The sequence below is a fragment of the Manis javanica genome, chromosome 16, assembly GCF_040802235.1.
Source record: "Manis javanica isolate MJ-LG chromosome 16, MJ_LKY, whole genome shotgun sequence".
NCBI lineage: Eukaryota > Metazoa > Chordata > Mammalia > Pholidota > Manidae > Manis > Manis javanica.
In genome coordinates this window covers 40,241,935-40,265,537 of record NC_133171.1, presented here as the reverse complement: position 1 = coordinate 40,265,537, position 23,603 = coordinate 40,241,935, and the positions used below count along the sequence as shown (strand labels likewise).

Below are 23,603 nucleotides of genomic sequence, written 5' to 3'. Positions count from 1 at the left end.
ATATTTAGTTTTACACTTTTTTTTTGTCTTAGAAAGCTGTTTGTATATGTTGTGGGATTATATGGTCTTTTTAAACTAATCAACTAAACCAGTAGGAAGGAGATCAGAATATCAAAAAGCAAAAAGCAAGTAAGAAAAGAACTGATTCTTCTTGTTAAAATTTAATCTTATAAGCAAATATTTTGGAAATTTTGCTCTTTATAATCTTTTATCTAGACTGAGTCTAGTTAGGATTAATGATGAATATTAGAAAATCTTGTACAATAAAAGAACATTCATGTGGTTGTTTAGGTAAGTTCTTTATTCTAAAAGCTGGTTATTTTTGTTTAAAGAAGAGACCATAAGACAAAGTCAGATGTCAGTCTTTGAGTTCATTCTTCATTGGTAAGAACATAGTAGGAATGACAATGATGTTGAAGCTTTTTTTTTGGCTTGCTGCTTCCGGTAACATAGTTCTAGTGACCAGAGTCCTATGGTTGTGTAAGTTTCAAAATCCTCAACTGATTCAGTTCACTATGTTGAAAGGACTAAATTTGTATCAAAGTCCAATGTTGTTATCATAGACCTCACTGCTTTTGTAAATCACTGTATAAAAGAGATTTCAGTAAAAATCCAGGAGAAGATGCATTACTGTTTGGAATCATATTTGTAACTAGCATGCTACAATTCCTCCTCTGGTGTGTTGTCAATTAAATGATGCAGCCCTTCCCCACTTAGACCTGCAGAATCCACTGCGCATTTCAGTAAATTTTGTTTTCACATAGACAAGTAGCCTTGCACTTTTCCTTAAGCAATTCATGTTCACATCCAGCTGTTGTCTTCAAGGAATCACAGTTACTAAGGAGGTCTTCATACTCACAACTATTGGCTGTAAAAAAAAAAAGATTGGTTACCTCATTACCATTCTCCCCAATAGCAGCAAAACAATCTGTGCATTTAGAGTTTATGAGGGCAGTAGGACTGGACAAACATGTCAGCCTCACTTATGCTCTGATGGGCCTTTTACTTCTGGAGGGACACAGGAGACGTACCCTAATTTAGCTCACTGATTAATCCATCACTTTCTTATTTTGAGCTGGTGATGTGTTTCTAAAATGAATTAGCCTACTATTCTCCCATAGCAGAGAGAGTAAAATGAATATAAATAAATCTCTCTACACCTGCAGAGTCTAATATGGGAGCCACTAGCCACATGTAGCTATTTAAGTCTTTTTTCTTAAATTAGATAAAAATAAAAATTTATTGTCTACAATTTATCATCTAAAATTTTCCTTAATTTCCTAGCCATTATTTGAAATTATTGTAAAATTTCCTAGTTTCCTATCCATTATTTGGCTACTTGTAAGACACCCGCTGATTGAGAACATTTCCATCCTTTCATACTATTGGACAGCACTGCTCTGAACTCCAATGCTTTCTTTCTAGAGAGAGTGACTTCTATAGAAAGATAAACATGTAAAACAACAATAATATGCCCCCTTTCCTTCTAATATTTCTTCTTGGATGTTCTCCAGGGGCCCCAAGCCCAACAAATCTCAAAGACTCTTCATGCCACCAAGAACAGACCCATAGATCTATGGAACAGAATAGAGAGCTCTGATATAAACCCAAACATATACAACTAATTAATATATGATAAAGGAGCCATGGATATACAATGGGGAAATTACAGCCTCTTCAACAACTAGTATTGGCAAAACTGGACAGCTACATGTAAGAGAATGAAACTGGATTATTGTCTAACTCCATACACAAAAGTAAACTCGAAAAGGATCCAAGACCTGAATGTAAGTCATGAAACCATAAGACTCTTAGAAGAAAACAGACAAAAATCTCTTGAATATAAATATGAGCAACTTTTTCCTGAACACATCTCCTCAGGCAAGGGAAACAAAACAAAAATGAACAAATGGGACTACATCAAACTAAAAAGCTCCTGTACAGCAAAGGACACTGTCAGTAGAACAAAAAGCCATCCTACGGTATGGGAGAATATGTTTATAAATGACATATCCCACAAGGTGTTAACATCCAAAATATATAAAGAATTCACACTCCTCAACACCCAAAAAGCAAATAACCAGATTAAAAAATGGGCAGAGGATATGAAGACACTTCTCTAAGGAAGAAATTCAGATGGCCAACAGGCACACGAAATATACTTCACATTGCTAATTATCAGGGAAATGCAAATTAAAACCACAATGAGATATCACCTCACACAAGTTAGGATGGCCAACATCCAAAAGACAAGAAATAATTGCTGGCAAGGATGTGGAAAAAGGAGAACTCTCCTATACTGTTGGTGGGAATGTAAATTGTTCAACCATTATGGAAAGCAATATGGAGGTTCCTCAAAAAACTAAAACTAGGAATACCATTTGACTCAGAAATTCCATTCCTAGGAATTTCCTGAAGGAATCAAGATCCTTGATTTAAAAAGACATATGCACCCCTATGTTTACTGCAGCACTATTTACAATAGCCAAGATATGGAAGCAACCTAAGTGTCTATCAGTAGATGGATGAAGAAGAGGTTGTACATATATACAATGGAAAATATTATTCATCCATAAGAAGAAAATAAATCCTACCATTTGCAACAGCATGGGTGGAGCTAGAGGGTATTATGCTCAGTGAAATAAGATAGACTGAGAAAGACAAGTATCAAATGATTTCACTCATTTGTGTAGTATAACAACAAAGCAAAACTGAAGGAACAAAATAGCAGCAGATCCACAGACTCTAAGAGAGGACTAGTGGTTACCAAAGGTTGGTGGTGGGTTACCAAATGGGTTGGGTGGGAAGGGAAGGAGAAGGGGATTAAGGATCATTATGATTAGCACATAGAATATAGGGTCACAGAGAAGGCAGTATAGCACAGAGAAGACAAATAGTGACTCTACAGCATCTTACTATGCTGATGGACAGTGACTGCAGTAGGGTGCATGCGGGGGACTTGATAATATGGGTGAATGTAATAGCTACAATGTTGGTGTCATGTGAAACCTTTATAAGATTGTATATTAATGATACCTTAATAAAAAAAAAAACACTCCTCATGTCACCCACAAGGCTGACAGTTTTTGGGTGTGGTCTCCCTACCCCTTCCTGTCATCACAATGAAATGGCTCTCAGACTACTCAGCAATTCAGGCCAGGATGAATCAGACTGATCTTTTCTACTTCTGATCCGCACCGACTGGCAGAGATAAAAACACTGGCTATTCTAGTTCTTGTCTCTCAACCCTGCCCATTTCTTTTCATTCATTTTGCCAATAATGCATTAAGACATCCTTTTTTTGTTTTCAACTCATGTTTTGCAACAGTATTTTGGCTGGCTTCCATCCATTTGTTTCTACATAGGATTGCTAGAAAGTACTTTATAATATGTGATTTTGAACTTATTACTCTTTTATTTAAAATATTTCACTTGAGTGCTTATTGATAATAGGATAAAGTACAACCAACTCCTTATAAAGTAACAGCAGAGGTATACTCAATTTTTCTTTGATTTGTAGCTTTGGTGTCATTTATATTCTTAATTATAGCTATTAAATTCAGTCAGAAAGAATGCTAACGAAAGGTGAATGCATTTGAAAGGTAAAAATCTCAGTGAATGGGTCAACTCTATTGTTCATAATATTTTAATAAAAGTATCTTATCCACAAATAGCCAAAGACTATTTTTACTTCTACTCATGGCAACTAAAGAAATGGTATATATGATGTTTATTTTATTCTCTCCTTTTGCAACAATATGCTTGTAGGTTCTGTGGGTCAATTCTGTGTACAGATTGGATTTTTTCATTAAAAATGTGCAAAGAATTACTGTCATAGGGCAAGTGATCATTTCTTTAATCAAACACTATAATTCCAATTATATTAGAAAAAAGTGAGGTAATCAGCATGAGGAACTCATTAGCACTAAAGGAACATAATATTGGTTTACTGGTCTAGAATGAGCAATAATATGGTCTCACACATAATATATTTTGATTCTGCCAAAATACAACCTTTGGTTATAGTGATACCAACTGATGAAATGAACTATGTCCCAGAAACATGTATAGCTAATATTAGTGAGCTGTGCATAATCACAGGACACACTGATGATAGATATTTTATTATCTTATATATGGTAAAATTCTTTTCATTATAAATAATATGTAGTTTCCTGAAGTGTATAAAATGTTTACTTAAACACACACTGATGAGTAAGCTATTTGTCTTTTGCATAAAGACATTATTTGAATTGGTTACTTTAGGAGATTTCTTAATCAGTAGAAAGAAAATAAAATATCAACTCTATTATAATAGCGAGTTGATCATATCACACTTACTGCATAGCCCACTGTCACAGTTACCAGGGCAACCGGCACAAGGTGTTCCTTGATGGTAAGGGGTATTCTTTCTACTCATGTTATTACCACTGAAATTTAAAATACACAATGTCAAATAATTTTCATTTTGCTGTTTAGTTTACATGCTCTTAAAGCAATTATCCATCAAAAAATATATATAGTTATTAGATGTTTTTATATACATTAACAAAACTGAAAAATTACGATTTCCAATGTGTAATTCAAGTAACATCCAAATTAAGAAAATTCATCACATGTTGACCATCTCCTTGACAGTAATTCTGTAGGCTAAGCAATTACATTGTACACCAGGAGTCTAAAGTTTCCAGTATATTTCAACCTAGCAACATTCTCTTCACCTCCAGGGGACTTGGCCAGTCTGTAAGGCAGTAACCCAGTGTGCCAGCGGGGGTAGAACACATGCCCTGGAGGGACACAAGAGGCTCCTGGGGGCAGGGCCATTGTGGTATGGAAATGAGTACTCAGTATTACAATATTTTTTTACTTGAAAGATGATAGAATATTATAATTTCTCTAATATGAACTAGGGACACTAAGGCTCCAGTGACTTCTAGATGTGGGGGTGATATTTAAGTAGAGTTGCGTGTGTTCGTGGTGCAGGGAGAGCTGGGGAAGGTTTGTGAATTTCTAGATGTGGTGAGTGAGACATTTTTTATGTTTACTAAATAAGGAATATTAATTTTACTAGTTTTGATAAACAGCAATATCCAGGGTATAATCATCTTACAGTGACCGATTTGTAACTTACATATGATTATTTTCCTAGTGGCCATCTAATTCCTTTGAAAATACAAGGGGGTCCAGATCTCAATAGTATCAGGTGGGAGAAGGGCCCGAGGCAAAACATCAGAATCTCAGTGTCCCTGCACAGAATGTAGCCGTATGTGTGTGACCCTCGGAAAAATAGTGAAATAGATATAAAGGTGAGTTTTCTGGAAATTCTCTCACCCCTGCCTGCCTCTGCCCATTATTTGCTCCGATTCTCACTTCAGGGGCTTGGGTCCAGAAGCTGGCCCTCTCACAGCCAGGCAGTGAGGTTGGAAACATTCTCCTAGGACCTGCCAATTCTTCCTACTGAAGTCTAATAGATGTTTGCAGGAAAATGACTCTGGAGGTCATACTTTTCAAGCTGGAGATCCATATGCCTGGGTTATCTACAATCTCAAAATAAATCCTGTAGCAGCAGGCCTGGTGTTAGGTGCCCCCTGCCTCTACTGGTAAGGAATTCCAAACATTAAAAGAAATTAAGACTAGCTATGTTGAGATTAGATCTTCTGTATGTCCACAGGATTTGTTGTGGATAAGTTCGAACATAATGCTTGATGAAACAGCATGTTTCCTGCTATAAATCAAGACCTAAATGGATGGAGTTTTTGTGAAATATGTCTGAGAAAGAGTTAGGATGTTACTTTTCTGGACCTTGAAATATATTAAAATGTCTTGGAAAACCTCTGAGATCTAAAACAATGAATCATTCCTAATGGTAACAATGTAAGTGGTTTTTTAGATAAGCAGCAGCAGGAACATTTTAGCGTGCGGAAAGGGCTATAAATCACAATTTGCTATCCCCTGTATGACACTCTACTACCATCCCTTGTTTAATGATTAAGTCTCCACTTGCTGGAGTATGAAATTAGCAAGAAGTGGTGATATGAAAAAGAGAAATGCACATTACACATTCTCATGGGATATCCTTGGGCCCTAGGGAAAGGTGATTGGGAGAAAAGACAACACTTTTTAATTAAAGTCAGCGTTTCAGATTGCATAACTGAAAGTGAGAACACGATCTCTTCTCTGATAAATTGAAAGTATGTCACTATTTCCAAAGATTTAGTCCTTCCCTGTACTGATAGATCCTCTTTATTTTGGTTATTTAATATATGAGAATTTTAAAATACTAAATTACAGATGGAATTATTGGCATTAAGGTCTAAAGCATTTACTTACGCAGGACAGTATTGGCAAACATAGTAGTATTTTAGATGGTCTTGATTGGGACAATAGGCAATTCCGCATCCAACACGGTAAGATGAGTACCAAACAACCTTCCGTAAGGAAATAATAAGGTACATTCAAGGGGAGGGGAAATATGAAAAAACAAATAATAGCAAATATAAAAGTGAACAAAATGTTACTATTATGGTTTGTAGCCATGTACATTACAGAAATAAACTATTAATTTCTGTATTATTATAAACTATTAATAAAATCACAAACTTTTAAAATACTGTATTTTCATGTACATTCACTATTTTACTTACAATGTTAGCAAAGTGCCAAGTCTATTTCCCTATCATGAGTTCTGCAGGCCTTGGAACAAAGTCAGAGCTCTAGATGAACTGCCAGCCACACGCCAGGACTCTATTATACCTACTCAGGCTCTTCCCTTAAATTGAACCTTAGAGTTGGTCATAATTTGGAGAAGTTTTCTATATAAGAGCATTTGTGGTAGAAGGATTTTTACTTTTTCCTTTTACCTGGGTATAATGTCCAACGACTGTAGAAGGGCTCTCTGGTCCTACACCATAGATGAAGTTGTGGCCCTCATGATACCAGCTTTGGATCGCATCTGACCAGGCAGTGGGGTCACTTGACATATAGAGATTTTCACCACATTTTGTACCTAAGAAGGAACAGATCATTCATGAGGAAAGCAATACATGCAAATATCGAAAAAAGTCAAGTATAGATACACAAGGATGTTGCCTATCAAACACAGTGGCTATGCTCATTAACTGTTAATACACAGAAATGGTGCTTTCATCCCTTATCAGCTATAAAGCTGAACAGAAAACACATCTGCCACACATTGAAGCTGGCCTCAATGTGGAAAACTTTGAATAGGTTAGAAGACCTTATTCTTTAAAAATCCTATTCTCTCTGGATCGTCAAAGATGCATTTTTTTTCACACTGAATTCTTCACATGTGTAATGCCTCATGTACTGCAATTAATATTTTGTGTAAAGTTGATGCATGGGTGTTTTTTCTCTCATAGTTTCTATAATCCTTGATAAAATATGTCTTAAAGTTATTTCAAGTCTAATATATTATTCTACACATGATAGGCACACAGTCCATACAAAATACTTGACTGTTATTAACAGGTAAAAAATGAATCCACCTACCCAAAACATTCATCCTGCTAAATACATTTAAAGCAAAATTCAGGAGCAATTCAAAATAATGCAATATATCTTATGAATGCAAAAGAAATAGCTTTCAAACACCAAAAAAGTACTCAATATCACAAAAAGGACGGAGTTAGAGGAAGTAGGAAGCCTGTTTGTCTTTCGAATATATGACACCACTTCCAGTTCTGCTCTTGGGTAAGGCATTCTTCCCATGTCCTGGTTTTCTAATCTTTAAAGTTGGAAAAATGACGATATATATCCCATTTACTCATGAGTTAGTAGAGAGGAGCAAATGGAATATTGCTTGAGAAATTTTTTGCATAATGGCAATGGACAAGCACCTCATGGTACTTATCAATATTATCTGTCTATATACAGATACTTTGATTTTATAAAGACAGCGGTGTAAGCAACATTTATTCACAATGCCTTAATGCAATGTCCCAGAATGCTATTTATTTTATTTGGCCAATACTATTTTATTTGTTCATTTACTCAACAAATATTTTTAGTCATCTACATACTGGTTTTTCGTTCTTCTGGGTTACTGTGTTGTAATGTGCACTTGTTTGCCCACTTTTGGGCATTTGCAGTTGCTTCTCTGCTCCATTCCTAAATGTCACAAGATAAAAAGTACAATTAAAGGCTCAACTCCAATGAAGCATATGCTTTATAGTCTGATTGGCAGGTTGATTTGCACTACTTTAAAACTTCTATAGAGGTATTATCTGTTGTCACTGGTATGAAAATTTCTTTGTGTATGTGTGTGTGGGTGTGTATGTGTCTTTATCTGCCCCAGTGTCAGTTTCCACATGAAGAGTGGTCCATAAAAGATTCGTTTAATGAGAGAAATATGTAATATAATAATATCTGACTATTTATTTTAGCACAGCAGCTACATCCAAGATTTTTAGTAATGGTGCTACTGTGAATATTGATCAACATGTGATGTATCTTAATTATATTTCAATAGTAATAAGCTGGTCTAGATTATTCCCAATACTATTTGTAGCCCATGCATTCATATGGGAGATATACAGCCTTTATGGACTATGTGCTGGAAAGTGGGCTGTTATTGACCCTCAGTGGCACTGCTCCTGAAAGAAAGGGTATGGCTTTATTTTAGACTAGGAAAGATAGCTAACAAAAAAATGTAATGGCTGCAATATGATGTCTGAAGATTTGACTTCTAATTCTGCCTTCCCAACTTACTAGCCCTGTTATGGCGACAAGTTATCTAACTATTATAAGGGAAAGTTAATTTCTGTCCTGACCAAAACATGTCTCAAATGAGATAGCAAGATAGAGGCAGGACCTTGTAAATCACAGTGTTCTCAAAAGATGCCAGCTCCCAGCTGTCTGCTCTTAGCACTGCTAGTTCACACCACTATGCTTATATTACTGCCTTTTACCATCTTTAGCATGTTGCTGGCAGGTGGAGAGACCGATTTCCTCAGTTCGTTGTGTTTATTTACAATCTCTCTTTGCACTTGTGTTTGAGTGGTTAACAAAGCAGTAAAGGCTGGATCCTAAATGAAAATAAAATTAAGGTTATTTTTAAACTTTTTTGAAAGTTGCATTTAAGAGTAAGTTAATTCAAAGGAACAGAGAAGACTTCAAAAAACATTCAGTTCAAGCCAATATTAGCTGGTAATCATTGCCAATAAATCTGAGCTCAAAGTATGACGAATAGGAAAGAAATACTTTGAAGCTTTGAGAGTGGGATTGTAATTCAGTGTGTGACTAATTAAAATCCCCTCCGAGGCTACAAGTGACAGTTTCTAGATTCAAGAGAACTCTTAACAGGTTTTTCTAGATATATGAGTGATGATATTATATAATTACAAAGAAACACAATAGAAACAGTAAGATATATCACATTCACAGGCTGCCTCAGTGGGGGTCAAGGGTGGAGGCTGAGATTCTTTCTGGGCTGTAAGGGGAAGGTTGACCTGACATGGTTCCCGTTTTCAGAGAAAGAATGTATTTATAGAAAGAATGTTTAAGTTCAGTCAAAGTGCATTCAGTAGTCTTGTAAAATGATTTTTACCTATTATGGGTAGATGTATGAAGTCGTGCAAAAGACAGTTTTGCAGTATTGAAAGAAATCTCCAAGGCAATTTGAAAAAAGCAAAGCCATCCTATTAAAGGACTATTGCTGATGTTGTTCCTTTTAGTAACAGAATGTAATTGATAAGATATTAAATCAGGTGCTGATGTTTTTGGTTTATCTTTGTGGTGTACGGGTGTGTAGGGGTTTAAGCCTTGAGCTAACCCTTGTTCCCACAAGGTTTAAGCACTTTGATAACCTAAATTTACAAGAGAGAGTGACGTTATATGGGCATGAGCAATATTTTGCCGTGTAAGTATAATCAGACAGGGTTATTTGTTGATTTTCACTGATTTTGTCACTTTGGGATAAGTTATGTTCTCCTCCCCTCAATACTGAGGTCCTTCAAAGATTTCCAAATACTGTGAACATAGGTCTCACCATATTTTATGGCCTCTATTTACGTTAAGTGTCCATTTCTCCTGCTTGCTTGTATGTTCCTAAGGACAGGGTACAATAGTGAATGACATTGTACCCACAGATTAGGCACATTCCCACCAACTAACTCCTAAATTAGAGAGTTAAGAATTCACATGCGAAATACTAGCAGCAGCCAACCCTTGAATTACATCAAAGCATAAAATAACATCCCTGAGTATGTCCTATTAACCCTCAAAAACCTGCTTAAGATAGGTTCATTTCAAAATACATCAATATTTGGTCCCTGAGAAAGAATTATTTCCTGCTTCTCACCTTATTTTGCTTTGTAGATAAAAACTACTAAAGATATGCCTTTGTGTTTTCTTTTAAATGAGTTTCAGTAAAGCTTTCTTTAGGAAGCAGAAAATATGAAAAGTACTGAGAACAAAACAGATCAAATATGGTATTTGTCTATCTATCCTCAAAGGGTTTATATTGGATATGCAGTATGACATAAATAATGACGATACCACAAGATAACTGAAATGATGGGAGGGACCTACTAGATACAGGAGGAGGAGGGATCAATTCTTTTCGATTGAGGTTAGTGAAAACTTCACAAAAGATGATCTGGATTGGGGTTTTGAAAGGTAGATAGTGTTTTCTACGCATCTTGAAAATGCTCTGAAAACCACACTGAGCACAAGGAATGGAGGGCATCTGATCAGCAAACTTTCAGTGGAGAAAAAGACCAAAATGATACCTCCCTTTTAGATAATTTCATAAATGAAGACCAGAAGATGGACCAGAAAGGTAACAGGGAATTGGAAAGGGCCATGAAGGGAAATGTTTAGGCAGGAAAATGGGAACAGAGCAAGCATTTGAATGAAGCTGTAGGTGATGAATAACATGTCTTCAGATCGAGACTTGATTATGGTAACATAATGTGTTTCTGAATGCCAATGAGGTATGACCCAATGTCATGTTTCTCGGTCTGGGGAGACCTAGCTAATAGAGTTAAAGGAGGGTGCAGAACAAACAGCAAAGATCAAAGTTCCTCACATTCAGAGGTTTTCTGATCAGGAGATAGATGCCTTATGGGGCATCCACTGAAGAGGATGATTGATTCTGTTCTTGGATCTTTAAGCAAAGCAGCACATTCAAAATAGAGGATTTGAGTTCAATAGGTAGGCTCTCATATATCAAGTCTATAATTATTAATAAACAGAGCAAAACAAAATACTAAGTATTTTAGAGTTAGATTTTTTAAATGTAAAAAAGGTATTATCATACAGTAGTGATGGAAATGAAATGATATGTGAAGTACTATTTTAAGATTATGTAAATTGTTAATTTTCTGTGGGATCACACTGAAGTGGATTAAATAAAGGAAATCAGAAAAGAACTTGGGGAGGGAAAGCTATCATTAGTTTTTTAAATTTATAGACTAGCGTGTCCATCAGAAATATAATTATGCATGATATGTAATTTTAACTTTTGAAGGGTCATATGAAAAGTGTAAAAAGAAACAGGTGATAATGATTTAAATAATATGTTTTATTTGTAATGGGTTAAGTGGTAGTGTACAAGAATGACACCATGTCATTATCCCCAGAATCTCTGAATGTGACCTTATTTGGTAAAAAGGTCTTTCCAGATGTAACTAAGTTAGGATCTCTTGATGAGATGGTCCTGGATTCCGAGTGGGCCTTAAATCCAATGACAAGTGACCTTAAAAAAGTCACCCAGAGAGGAGATGGTGATATGAAAATAGAAGCAATGGTTGGAGTAATGCAGCCACAAGCTAGGGAAGCCAAGGGTTGTTGGAAGCCACCAGAAGCTAGGAGAGGGACATGGATCTGATTCCCTCCCAGCTCCTCCAGAGGGAGCTTGGTTGGCCCTGCTGATACCTTAATTTCAAACTCTGGCCTCCAGAACTGTGAGGGAATAAATTTCTGTTCTAAACCACTAAGCTCGTGTTGATTTTTTATAAGAACCCTAGTATAAGAATGTAATACATTATTTAATTATCCAAAATATCATTTCATCATATATTCAATATAAAACTATTAATGATATTTTCTTTTCTGCACTCAATCTTTGAAATCTGGTATGTATTTTACACTTCCAATAGGTCTTATTTTGGACAAGCCACATTTCAAGTGTTCAAGAGCCACATATCTAGTGGCGACTGTATTGGACAGCTTCCCCTTAGATTGAGACACTCTTGCCCCTTCCACTCTCGGAGTGCCTAGCCATCCCACAAAGTTGCCTGGATAGCTCTGGAAAGATTTTCCCCTTTCCCCTTACCTTTCCTTCAGCAGGTAAAGACAGAAGCAATCCAGCAGCCAGAAACACCACTACCGGGAGTGAAGCCATTGCTGGGAAATAAGTCAAAGAGCACAAAGGTCTGCATTGAATCAAGTAGGACATGGATCTCTGACTAAGAGGGAAAAACCAATGATACTAGTTATCTCAGAGGAACTTTGATTCCCAAACTCATAAAAATGCAACAAGAAAAGACTGTCATATGGTGCCAGTAGAATCATAGTGGGACCAACCTCTTCTCTGACAGTGACGACAAAAAACTGAAGAACTTGACTGATGCTTTTGAAGTATACTTTCAACACCCAGGGACATATTATCTTTCTACCCACTTCTATTTCTGCTAAGTCTATCAAAAGGAAAATATGGGGGAAAAAACAGAGTTCTTCCTAATTAATTATAATAGTACATTACTCATCTCCATCTTGGGAGAAATTTTATTTTCAGTGTGTACCATCTCTTGGTTTACTTTTCTCTATAAAAGGACAAACAGAAGTGTTCGTCCTTTTACTTATGCATAACTCTAATCAAGATTCCAGGGTTGTGATTATGCAAAAATAAATGTGCCAATACTTTATTAGTGGTGATTAGTTTTGTTTAATACGCAGTTGAACAAAGATGGTTTAATATCTTCATTAATGCTCTAAATTGACATTCAGCATTGGATTGCCCACATTGTCTTCTCTCAATGTGTCAAAAAATCCTTGGCTCTTTAGATGAAGCAATAAGACCACTAAGTTTAGAAAGTAGCCATATTCCTGCTAATGTCATATAAATTACTAGCTCTGCAAATGGAAGGAATGCTGCCTTGATTTGTTTTCTTCATGTGGTATTGGTACTCTCAAATTCTTGGAGGAAAAGAAAATTCTAAACAATTTATCTGTGGTATTTCTCAGGCCTTATTGATTTGTGGGTAGTAGACAATGGATAACCTGCTCCAAGTAGTCCCTCTATCTTCAATAGTGTGCTCATGAAAGGGAGGGGAATGAACATTTATTGACAGGGATGGTAAAATGCAATGTCTAATTTCACTCTCATACCTTGGTGGATGTGACTATATTTTATGAATGAAGAAACTTAGACTTAGCACAGTTAATTAACCTATGCCAGTGGTAAGTTCTTAATGTCAGAAATTACCTTCAACCAATTATGACTTCAAAGTCAATGCACATTAACATAGTTCCAACTGGGAAAAAACAATCATTTTGCTTCACAATGGAGATACTCTATCCTTGTTTTAACAATCTCTTATTACTATAACCACATATGTTCAAAATGAAAATCATCAATATAGAAGTATATATATATATATATATGTAATGTATACAGTTTATCATACTTTTATGTTTTTCCATTAAAGATAGTTCTAGTGTAATTTTTTCAAACTCATAAACATGGGAATGATTTATATTATCTAATTTACAATGACATGTAAATAATTCATTTATTTATAAATTTCATATGTAAGTTGATACAGTGAGTAAAAGAGTAAAATTAACTTGAAATCATTCGATAAAAATTTATCCATAAAGTTTTGAGATTCATGGATAAATTTATTAAACATATCATTTTACTGCAGGCAAATAAAAATGATTGGTAAATAAAGTGTTCACATAAAAATGAATGAGTAATCACATACTACTGGTTCTCATTGCAGGATGAATAGTTCCTTTATCTGTAGGAAAAAGCAAAGTGGAGAGAAGGTAATAGCACAATATGTATTACATCTACTGCTGTTTAAGCAAATTCTGGCTGTGTAAGTAAATCTAAGTAGATACATTTCTGAAACAGGATTTTTTCACACCAATAGGTACAAGTTTCATCCCCACCTGCCCAACAGTGTGTTTGACATTATTTGGTTCCCACATATCTTGCAACATGAATAAGTAAAACATGTCCTCCCTCCCTAACCAGCCCTCTACTCTTAGGCACACTAAAATTTGGGTCCCGCCTTTTTGGCCTGGCATTTTTATCACAACCACTTGAGCCTGGTTAATCACTGCAAAGGTAACCAGGATCCTACCTTATAGCTGAACTCCCAAGGCTCAGCTTTCTATGACTTTTACTTCCTAGTTACCAACTTTCCATATTTTATTGGTTGAGAGCATAGTCTTAGGAAGCCATCAGTTCTAGGAAATCACCTCTGAGCTTCTTTTCTCTTCTGTAAAATGTGGATTATCATATCATAGATTTGCTTTGAAAACTGAACAGTATAACATACACAAAACACCTGCTAAAATGCCCAGTATATAATACTTAATATATGAAAATTATTAATATTTTTATTTTTATCCTTTGCAATGCATGATAGTTTGATGACCTCATAAGATCTTTCTATAAATTCATGTTGTTTGATTGAATTGCTAATTTCAGAGCTGACTATAAGACCCGTTTTTACTTCCAGGTGTCACAGGGGGAAAAATATATATATATAAAAAAATACATATATATATATATATATATAAATATCAGTATAATCTAATTAGTGATTCCAATGTTCAAGGCCCAGTTCTACTGGTGACCTGGCTAACTTTAGGAAAATGATCTAAGATCTGGGCTGTTGTATTCTTATTAGCTCATTGAAAGACATACCCATGAACCTAAAGATTTTGTATAGCTCAACCGTTTAACATGTTTACATTAGATGACCCACAATCCATAATTTAACAGACTGTGATGCCACATATTCCTCACTGCCACTCTCCTGTCGCTCCACCTTCCATCAGCCAACCTACAGTCTTTTTTGTTGCATCAATGGGAGCAATACTTTCGATGGGAGTGTATTTCAAGAATTATGCCTTTAAACACACATATAGTTGAAAAGTTGTCTGCCATTTTTTTCTCTGCTACTTACTAATGGAAAAGTACTGTACCCTTTCTTGCAGGTGTTTTAAGATCAGGATAACATGGTTCTTTTAAGGTGTCTACAGGAAGAACATGGTGTATGGTTCCATAATCCTAGGACAGGGAAAAGGAAGATATTTAAAACAAAGGTTTGAAAACTAGATTGATAGGATCAACAATCTCTAACAAACTTAAAATAGTGCGACTGCTTAGAATTATTGGTCTCTAATAATTGACTGTATTTATTTGAGCTCATCATTAAAACAATAATCTCCTCCCTAGATCAGATTGTATTTTTGATGTTTTGATGTTTCCTTCAAACACTAACAAAGGAGACTTCTTAAGAAGTTCAGTTAACTATTACTTAGCTAACTTCCTGGGAATATCACAGCATATATATCCTTTCAAGATGCACAACTCCTTATCCAGTCTTCCAGCCCATACAGTCTTTAGATGGTAACTTCTCTAAGTAGTAACCCACATAATAAGCATTTACTACATGGATTTGGGGGATCACACCTATATCTCTTCACCTCTTTAGCTGGAAGCCAGGGAATAACATAGAGTCCAGAAGGGTCCATTTTACTTGTTTGTAATATACAGGTTCTAATAACTGCATTCAAAACATAAAGTTCTTAATTTGACCTAACGAAAGGCCAGATTTAGAAATGGCTTCAGGCTTCTGCTATGACCCAGTGCAATGAATGACTTAGGTTTTAACATAGGTAAGGGTTTCGAGAGGATAAACAGAGAAGCCTGTTGAAAGTCTTTCGTGGAAAGCTGCTGAGCAACAACATGAACCCTCCGCCCTGAATTAGCTCATGCAAGCGGAGTGCCGGAAGAGACACACAGGACCAGGAGACTGCTCACCTCCCAGATCTTCCTGTCCCCTGTCTCACCGCACTGCCCTCCTCCTGGTCGTCTCCAGGTTTTCAGACTGCTCTAATTCTTACCCTGGCTCCAGAGGCCAGATCTTCCTGCTGCAGAGTGGGAGCCAGGGACTTGCTGCTGCTGGGCTCCCCTGGAGTGAGTGTAAAATACCCAGCCAGCCACGTGGGGGCGACGTCACCGGGCTTTATCCATTCAGCACAGTTGTCAGTTAACTGCTTCCTGCAACTTCCCCATCCGCATTGAGGGCGCACCGAGAAAATCCTGATTTTCCCCTGTGAAACGCAAAGTTCTGCCTTTCCCTCCTTGTCATCACTTGATGAGGAAGCTGAACGTTTGCTCACACACCTGAGGAGTAAGAGGAGGCTGGAGATAATTAATAATCAGGATACATATAACCCAAGGGGTGGCTGAAAAGGAGGCGTTGCTTTTCAGACAAGAATTCCTGAACTAACGCAGGTCGAAGTTTAAAGAGCCAGTTGGAAAAGGCCATAGATACTTAAGATTACATCACGATACCGGTGTGGTGCTAACGATGCACTGAGGGTTTCATGGGTAAAGCTGACATTTTGCAGGTTCACTCAATAAACAAGTGTGTTCTTGCCGCTCTTCTCCCCTGCTGTAATAGTTTTGTGTCTGTAAGTTCAAGAACAAGTCTTAGGAAGAACCCAGAATTCCTGATCCAAGGCTGGTGGCTTCAAGTTTAGCAGGTATTTGAGGCATTGACTGAAGACTGTGCTGCCTCTCTTTCTAGAAGGCAGATGAATAATAGATGAATTTTCTTCTATGCTTAGTTGTTTTTTCAAGATTTAAAGGGATGAATTAACTCACTACTTAAAGTATAGGTTAGGTCAAAAGATAGCAAACCAAGAGTTAATATCCATCACACACTAGCTCTCTATACCCCATGCAAAGAGTCTTGAAATTTCTCATTCTAACCCTTGAGATTCATCTATGCACAACCTTAACTGTAACAAACTGCCATGTTTCTTAGTGCTGAGTGCTCCTTTGATTCAGTAATGCTGAAATTCCAAGTGACCAATGTATGAGCATTATTTTATTTTTCTTTTGCTGCTGTTTCAGTTAAAGGACAAGTGGCTAAAAATATCTTGGAATTCAGAAGTAATTGTAGACTGCCTTACTCTTAAGGCTACATTCAAAGTTAACTCTTGAGAGTTTGCCTTTCTGAATGTTTAAGAAACCCACTCCCAGATCTCCCTTTCTTACTGCTATATTCATGTTTTCACTGTATCTTGCTTAGATTATTAATTTAACATTTCAAATACTTAATATTCACAAAATTGCTACTCATCTTCTTACAAATAGAGTTTTGTAGTACATTGCTCTTTTCCTAGTGCAAAATAGTTCATCGTTATCCTGTAATAGTCTATAATGTACTGTGAATAACCTAATTTTCTTTCTTGGAGACAACATACCTATAATCATTACTTGTTCTAATGATGATGTCAGAATGAGAGCAACTTGGGTGTTGTAGTGATATTGTCAGTAAACATGTATTTGAGAAATGGACTATGTCCTCTCTTTATTATTGTCATATTTCCAAACCTAGCACAATACCAATTATTTAGGTGGCAGTTTGTAAATATTTGTTGAGTGAATAAATATTGACCTGGTCTAAACTCTTAAGGAATGTAGAAAAAATGACACACCATCTCTTACATCTCTTACCTGTAACAGTAATAGTACTGTGGGAGAGATACAGACATATGAACATTACCAGTTAGTGTTAAGGAGTTGGAACAGAAACTATATCCAGTAATTGGGAGTCCTGTGAGTTAATACTGAGAAAAAGCGAGGTGGTAGAAGTTGAGACAGGACGTAGTGGAAGGGGCAGGCAGGACAGGGCAGCCCCAGTGACCGTCAATGAAAACCCTGGTAATGGTTAACAAAAAGGGGAACTAAAACACAGTCAACAACGAACCCACAGGAACAAGCAGAGAGAGAGCCAAGAAAACCTTAAGCCTCACCCCAGCCCTAGCAACAAAGCCCAGCCAATCAGCTAGACTTCCTCCTTTTCAGTGCTTATAAACCCCTAGGCATTGCAGCCCCTGTGGCATCCTCTAGTGGAACCCCTCCTGATTAGCAGGAGTCATTTTCTTTTCACTCCTCGTTAAAAGGTTTGCTGGTTGCTCTGTACTCTTGTCTGTTGGCTTCATTCATTGCCTCCGAGACACGATCCTGGGAAAAACAGCTTCTCAGCCAGTAACAGTGACATTTGAACTGCTTTGAAAAATGTGTATGATTTGATCAGAAAGAAAAAAACAGTTTAGAATATTTGGTTGGAAGAGCAAACAGACAAATCAGTGTATCACAAGGTATATTTAAGTCAGAGTGATAGGTCTTTGAATATGTTAGGGATACTTTGTGTAGAAGTGTAAGGAAATTGGCTTCTTTATATAACATGGAAAAATAATTTCATTGATGTTTAGAGAGTTGGCCAATTATCAAGTATTATTTCATGAAAGCTACCTGATAGCACTATGCAGGGTGATTTACAGAGCTGAGAAATTGCTTATGGGAAATATATGAGTGTGGTGATGATGTATATAGAGATGTACATAATATACACCTATAATCTAGTGCAGCTTTTAAACTTAATCTCTCTTAATCAATCAATAGTCTCTTAACTGGTTTCTTGCTTCCACTTTTACACCTCATCTTCAGTACACCCTCATGGCTTGCTGTCTTGTAGTAATATTCTGAGTCTTTACTTGCCCTAGAGGGTGCTCCTGACTAAGTTACTCCTAACTCTGACCCTCTTCTAAGATGATCTTTACCTTGCTCACTGTGCTCCAGACATTCTAGGCTTCTTGCCTTTCCTCAATATGCCAAGTTTATTCTTATCTCAACAACTGTGTACTCACTAGTCTCTTTGTTTTCTCTATTAAGTCATTTTATCAGTTGTTCCCACACTTCAATTCTGTTCCTAATCCCATGTTATCACCTCCAAGACGATTTACCTGACTTTATTGGCTTAATTTATCCTCTTTAAATCAACATTTTCCTTTTCCAGTTTATCCTCATTATTCTCTATTCTCTTGCTCATTTTAATTCACAGCACTTAGCACCTCTGACATGATATTCAGTGTTTATTTGAAAAATACTTTGCTTTCTCTCTCTTCTATTAGATCGTGATCTCTATGAAGTTCGAAATTTGATCTGTTTTGTTAATCACTCAATTCAAAGTACTTAATTGAATACCTGAGCTATAAAAGTGTGTTCAATAAATATTTGTTGAATGCAAGAATGAATTATTACACATTGTAACAATTAATGTGAAGGGAAAGACAGGAAACATGAGAGAGAGTAGGAGAGTTCTTTAGATTATTTAATCCAAGGAATCTCTTAGATGAAATGATATTTAATGTGAAAGAGCTATTCTAGCAAATGATACAGGCATGACTCTTCCAGACAGAGTTAATAGCAAACACAAATGTCCAGAGATAAGAAAAGTCTTGAGAAGTTTGAGAGAGTTTAGTAAGGTCATTGTATTTGGAGCATCAGCAATAAGGGAGGGTAGAATGAAGTGAGATTAGAAAGAAAAGTATCAAAGAGATCATTCAGCTTTTTGAAGATGAGTTTAAGTGCATGAATACTATCCTAAGTCTATGGAAAGGTCTTGAAAGCAGACTAGTTAGCTCTCACTTTAGAGATTAAGAAACGTGCTGCAAGAACAGAATCTGGGAGCTACAGGGTGGTCTTGAACCTCTCCCTGCTTTTGCTTTGTCTTATGATTACTTGTATTCTTGAAATTATTAGTGAAGCTTGACCCTGGATAAGCTTGGGAGTCTGATTCAACAGTCCAATCATTGGTATTATCTGAAAGATCCACAAAAAGACAAAATCAAATATTTAGAGTAGAACGGAGGATTTGAAACTTGTAGGAAAAACATTTGAGAAAGAATAACCGGATAATCAAGAGAGAAAGTATGAAATATTATGAAGCCAAGAAAAAAATTTTTCTTTTCTTTTTTTTTTAAGCACTTTTAATTTTGGAATATTTTTAGATTTACAGAAAGTTTGCCAAGATAGTGTAGAGACGTCCCATATGATCTTCACCCGGTTTGAGTTTTCATTAATGTATCATCTTGCATAAGCCTGCCACATTTTTCAAGACTAAGAAATCAATATTACTGTTAAAAACACTCCAGACTCTATTTAGATATCACCAGGTTTTCCATTAGTGACTTTTTTCTGCTACAGGATCTGATCTAGGGCACCACATTGCATTGAGTTCTCACGTTTCCTTAGTCTCCTCTGGTCTGTAATGGCCCCTCGGAATTTCCTTACTGCTCATGATTTAGATGGTTTGGAGGAGTACTGGTCAGGGGTAGAATTTCCTCAGTTTAAGTTTGCCTGATATTTTAATTTATGATAAAATCTGGGTTACAAATTTTTAGAAAGAATACCCTGGAAGTGAAATGCCCTTCTAATTACATTCATGTAAGGGGTACATGAATCCCCATGACTTATTAGAGGTGATTTAACTTTTGATCACTTGGTTCAAGATGGCGTTTGCCAGATTTCTCCACTGTAAAGTTCTTCTTATTCCCCTTCCATGCTTTACTTTCTGGAATTGAGTCACTAAGTTCAGCCCAGACTCAAAAGAGAGGGTGGTTAGTTCTACTTCCTGGAGGAAAGAGCATTTACATTTATTATTTTGAATTCTTCTTTAAGGAAGATTTGTCTAAAAGAAGAGATGGTTAAAAGGAATGATATGGTCATATTCTATTATTAAATTTATGCTGCTGAAGAATCAAAAGATGTGCATTCTGACAAAACAAAGGTCAGGGTTACCTTAGGAAGAACAATTTCAAGTTAATTGTAAGGATGGGCACCAGATGAGTGGGGAGAAGGACGAAACAGGAGAGGACCCTGTTTATGAACACTTTAAGGATGTTTAGCTCTGAACTAGAGCTAGGAAGGACAGCAGGCCAGGATTTATGTGACAATATTACCTTCTGGTCTTTTTGTACATTTTACTCTAGGAACATGATTCTCAATTTTAATTCAGGTTTCTAGTGACCTTAAGTCATAAGAGAATAGAATTTTCAGAATCCTCACCTTGGTTCAATTCATTAAATTTAAATCACCAAATTTATATCAAAGTCCAAAATCATCATAGATTATGTTACTTGTTAATTCTTTGTATGAAAGAGATTTCTATAAAACAAAAAGTAGGTTCAGGAGAAAAAGACTTACTACTATTTGGGATCAAATTTATAGCTAACATGCCAGAGTATATTGATCTGACACTAATTACCCTGTACCTCAATGATGATTATTATCTTACTGGCCATATTTTCATTTTGATGAAATCCAATTTATCAATTTGTTTTACTATAGATTATTTTTGACACTGTATATAAGAAATCTTTGCTAACCAGAAGTTACAAGTATTTTATGTTTTATTCTAAATATTTTCTAATTTTTTTAGGGCTACAATAGATTTGAGGATTACTTTTTGTGTACAATGCAAAGTCTGGATCAAAGTTCATTTTTTCAAATGTGTGGGGATCAGTTTTTTCCAGGACCATTTGTTGACAAGATTACTTTTTTCCATTGAGCTGCCTCTCCACCACTGTCAGAAGTCAGCTGTCCAGATAAATGCATGTTTATTTCTGGATTGGTGATCATATCTATCATTTCTTCTGTGCCAAGGACAGTTTTCCTCCTTCCTTTCCAACTGGCTGCCTTTTGTTTGTCTTACCTGATTCACTGGCCAGAACTACAATGTTTAATAGAGATGATGTGGGTGCACTTCTTTGCCTTTTTTCTGATCTTAGGGGAAAATATGCAGTTTTTCACCATCAAGTACGATGTTAGCTATACAATTGTTTCAGATTCTTATCAAGTTAAGAAAGTTCCCTTCTATTCTTGGTTTGCTGGAAGTTTTATTAGGATTGGACTTTAGATTTTGTCAAATGCATGTTCTTTGCCTATTGAGGTGAACATACAGTTTTCTCCTTTAGACTGCTAATATGATGGAGCACGGTTGGATTTTGAAAGTTAGCTCAACCCTCTATTCACAGGGTGAATCCCACTTGGTTAGGATGTATTAGCCTTTTACTATATTGCTGGGTTTATCTGTTAAATTTTTATTTGGATTTTTCCATCCATATTCATGAAGCTTTCAATCTGTAGTTTTTGGGTTTTGTTTTTTCCTGTTTTAATATCTTTGGTTTTAGCAGTAGGACAATACTACTTTCAAAGAATAAATTGAGTAGTATAACTTCCTGTTTAATTTTCTAGAGAGATTTGTGTAAAATTGGTAATAATTCTTTGTAAGTGTTTGGTATAATTCTGCAGTGAAACCATCTGGACCTGGAAAATTACTTTTGGGATACTTTAGAATCATGAATTTAATGTCTTTCATGAGTACAGGATGATACAGATATTTTATTTCATCTTAGAGTTAATAGTAGCTCAGGCAAGTTTGCTGTCTGTCTGCTCAGACCTATTTCTTGACCACTTTCAATACCTTGTTTGTTCCCTTTTTTCAGACTTTTAGTGTAGGCTTTCTTACCCATAAAATGGGACTGCTTCACTCTGTTGTTATCAATATTAAGTGAGAATGCATGCAAAGACTTATAAAATGGTAAATATCTCAGGAATATTTACTATCACTCATTTTTTTCTTAGAAAGGCTATTTTTGTATATGCTGTTGTATATGCATTCTTTTAACTAATCAACTAAACCAGTAGGGAGGAGATCAAAATGTCAAAAAGCAAGTAAAAATAGCACTCACTTTTCTGTAAAAATTTAATTTTGTAAGCAAATATTTTGAAAATTTTGCTCTGTATAATTATTTATTTGGGCTGAATCTAGCTGGGGGTAATGAGAAGTTCTAGAAAATGAAGCACAAGGATCACACTCATGTGGTTGCTTTGATGAGTTCTTTATTTCTAAAAGTTGATTACTTCTGTTTAAAAGGAGGTCATAACACAAAGGTAAGGGGTCAGTCTTTGAATTCATTCTTTATGCAGGTAAAAATCATGTAGTAGAAGATAATGCTGTTAGCCTTTCATTTTTGTTACAGTTCTTTTTATTTTTTTGGAGTGTAATTTTGTAATTCTCCACTTTAAAATTCTAGTGACCAAAGTCTTTTAGTTCTATAAGTTTAAAAATCCTCAACTTGATTCAATTCATTAAGTTGAAAAGACTGAATCTGTATCAAAGTCCAAGGTTGTTATCATAGACTACTTTGCTTTTGTAAATCACTGTATGAAAGAGATTTCAGTAAAAATCCAGGAGAAGATGCATGGCTCTTTGGAATCATATTTGTAACTAGCATGCTACAATTCCTCCTCTGGTGTGTTGTCAATCAAATGATGCAGCCCTTCCTCACTTAGACCTGCAGAATGCATTGGGCATTTCAGTAAATTTTGTTTTCACATAGACAAGTAGCCTTGCATTTTTTCTTAAGCAATTCACTTTTACAGCCAGCTGTTGTCTTCAAGAAACCACAGTTACTAAGGAAATCTTCATACTCACAACTATTGGCTGTTAAAAAAAAAAACAGATTAGTTACCTCATTAC

The 23,603-nt window shown here is 35.9% G+C and overlaps 2 protein-coding genes across 20 annotated transcripts in view; both read right to left on the bottom strand.

The window, feature by feature from the left end:
* Positions 1–265: 265 nt before the first annotated feature.
* LOC140846680 (cysteine-rich secretory protein 2) lies at positions 266–16,211 on the bottom strand. 7 transcript variants are annotated; one of them, XM_073224180.1, is made up of 11 exons: positions 16,108–16,211; positions 15,165–15,268; positions 13,950–13,985; positions 12,296–12,428; positions 10,007–10,065; positions 8,928–9,044; positions 8,040–8,127; positions 6,861–7,006; positions 6,331–6,428; positions 4,342–4,430; positions 266–868 (listed from the first exon to the last, which is right to left on the bottom strand). In XM_073224180.1, the coding sequence occupies exons 5-11, from the start codon at positions 10,007–10,009 to the stop codon at positions 741–743; spliced, it is 669 nt and encodes a 222-aa protein (XP_073080281.1). In that variant the 5' UTR covers positions 10,010–10,065; positions 12,296–12,428; positions 13,950–13,985; positions 15,165–15,268; positions 16,108–16,211; the 3' UTR covers positions 266–740. The 7 variants fall into 7 exon arrangements, with proteins under 7 accessions (XP_073080281.1, XP_073080275.1, XP_073080276.1 ...); XM_073224174.1 differs by lacking the exon at positions 10,007–10,065; XM_073224175.1 differs by lacking the exon at positions 10,007–10,065 and having other exon boundaries at positions 12,296–12,366.
* Positions 16,212–22,946: 6,735 nt separating this feature from the next.
* LOC108396533 (cysteine-rich secretory protein 2-like) overlaps positions 22,947–23,603 on the bottom strand; it is a 36,471-nt gene continuing 35,814 nt past the window's right edge. For all 13 annotated transcript variants that reach the window (XM_073224229.1, XM_017659426.3, XM_017659428.3 and 10 more), the window contains one exon: positions 22,947–23,567. In XM_073224229.1, coding sequence (XP_073080330.1) covers positions 23,440–23,567 — 128 coding nt within the window. In that variant the 3' untranslated portion in view covers positions 22,947–23,439. The remainder of the gene's footprint in view (positions 23,568–23,603) is intronic.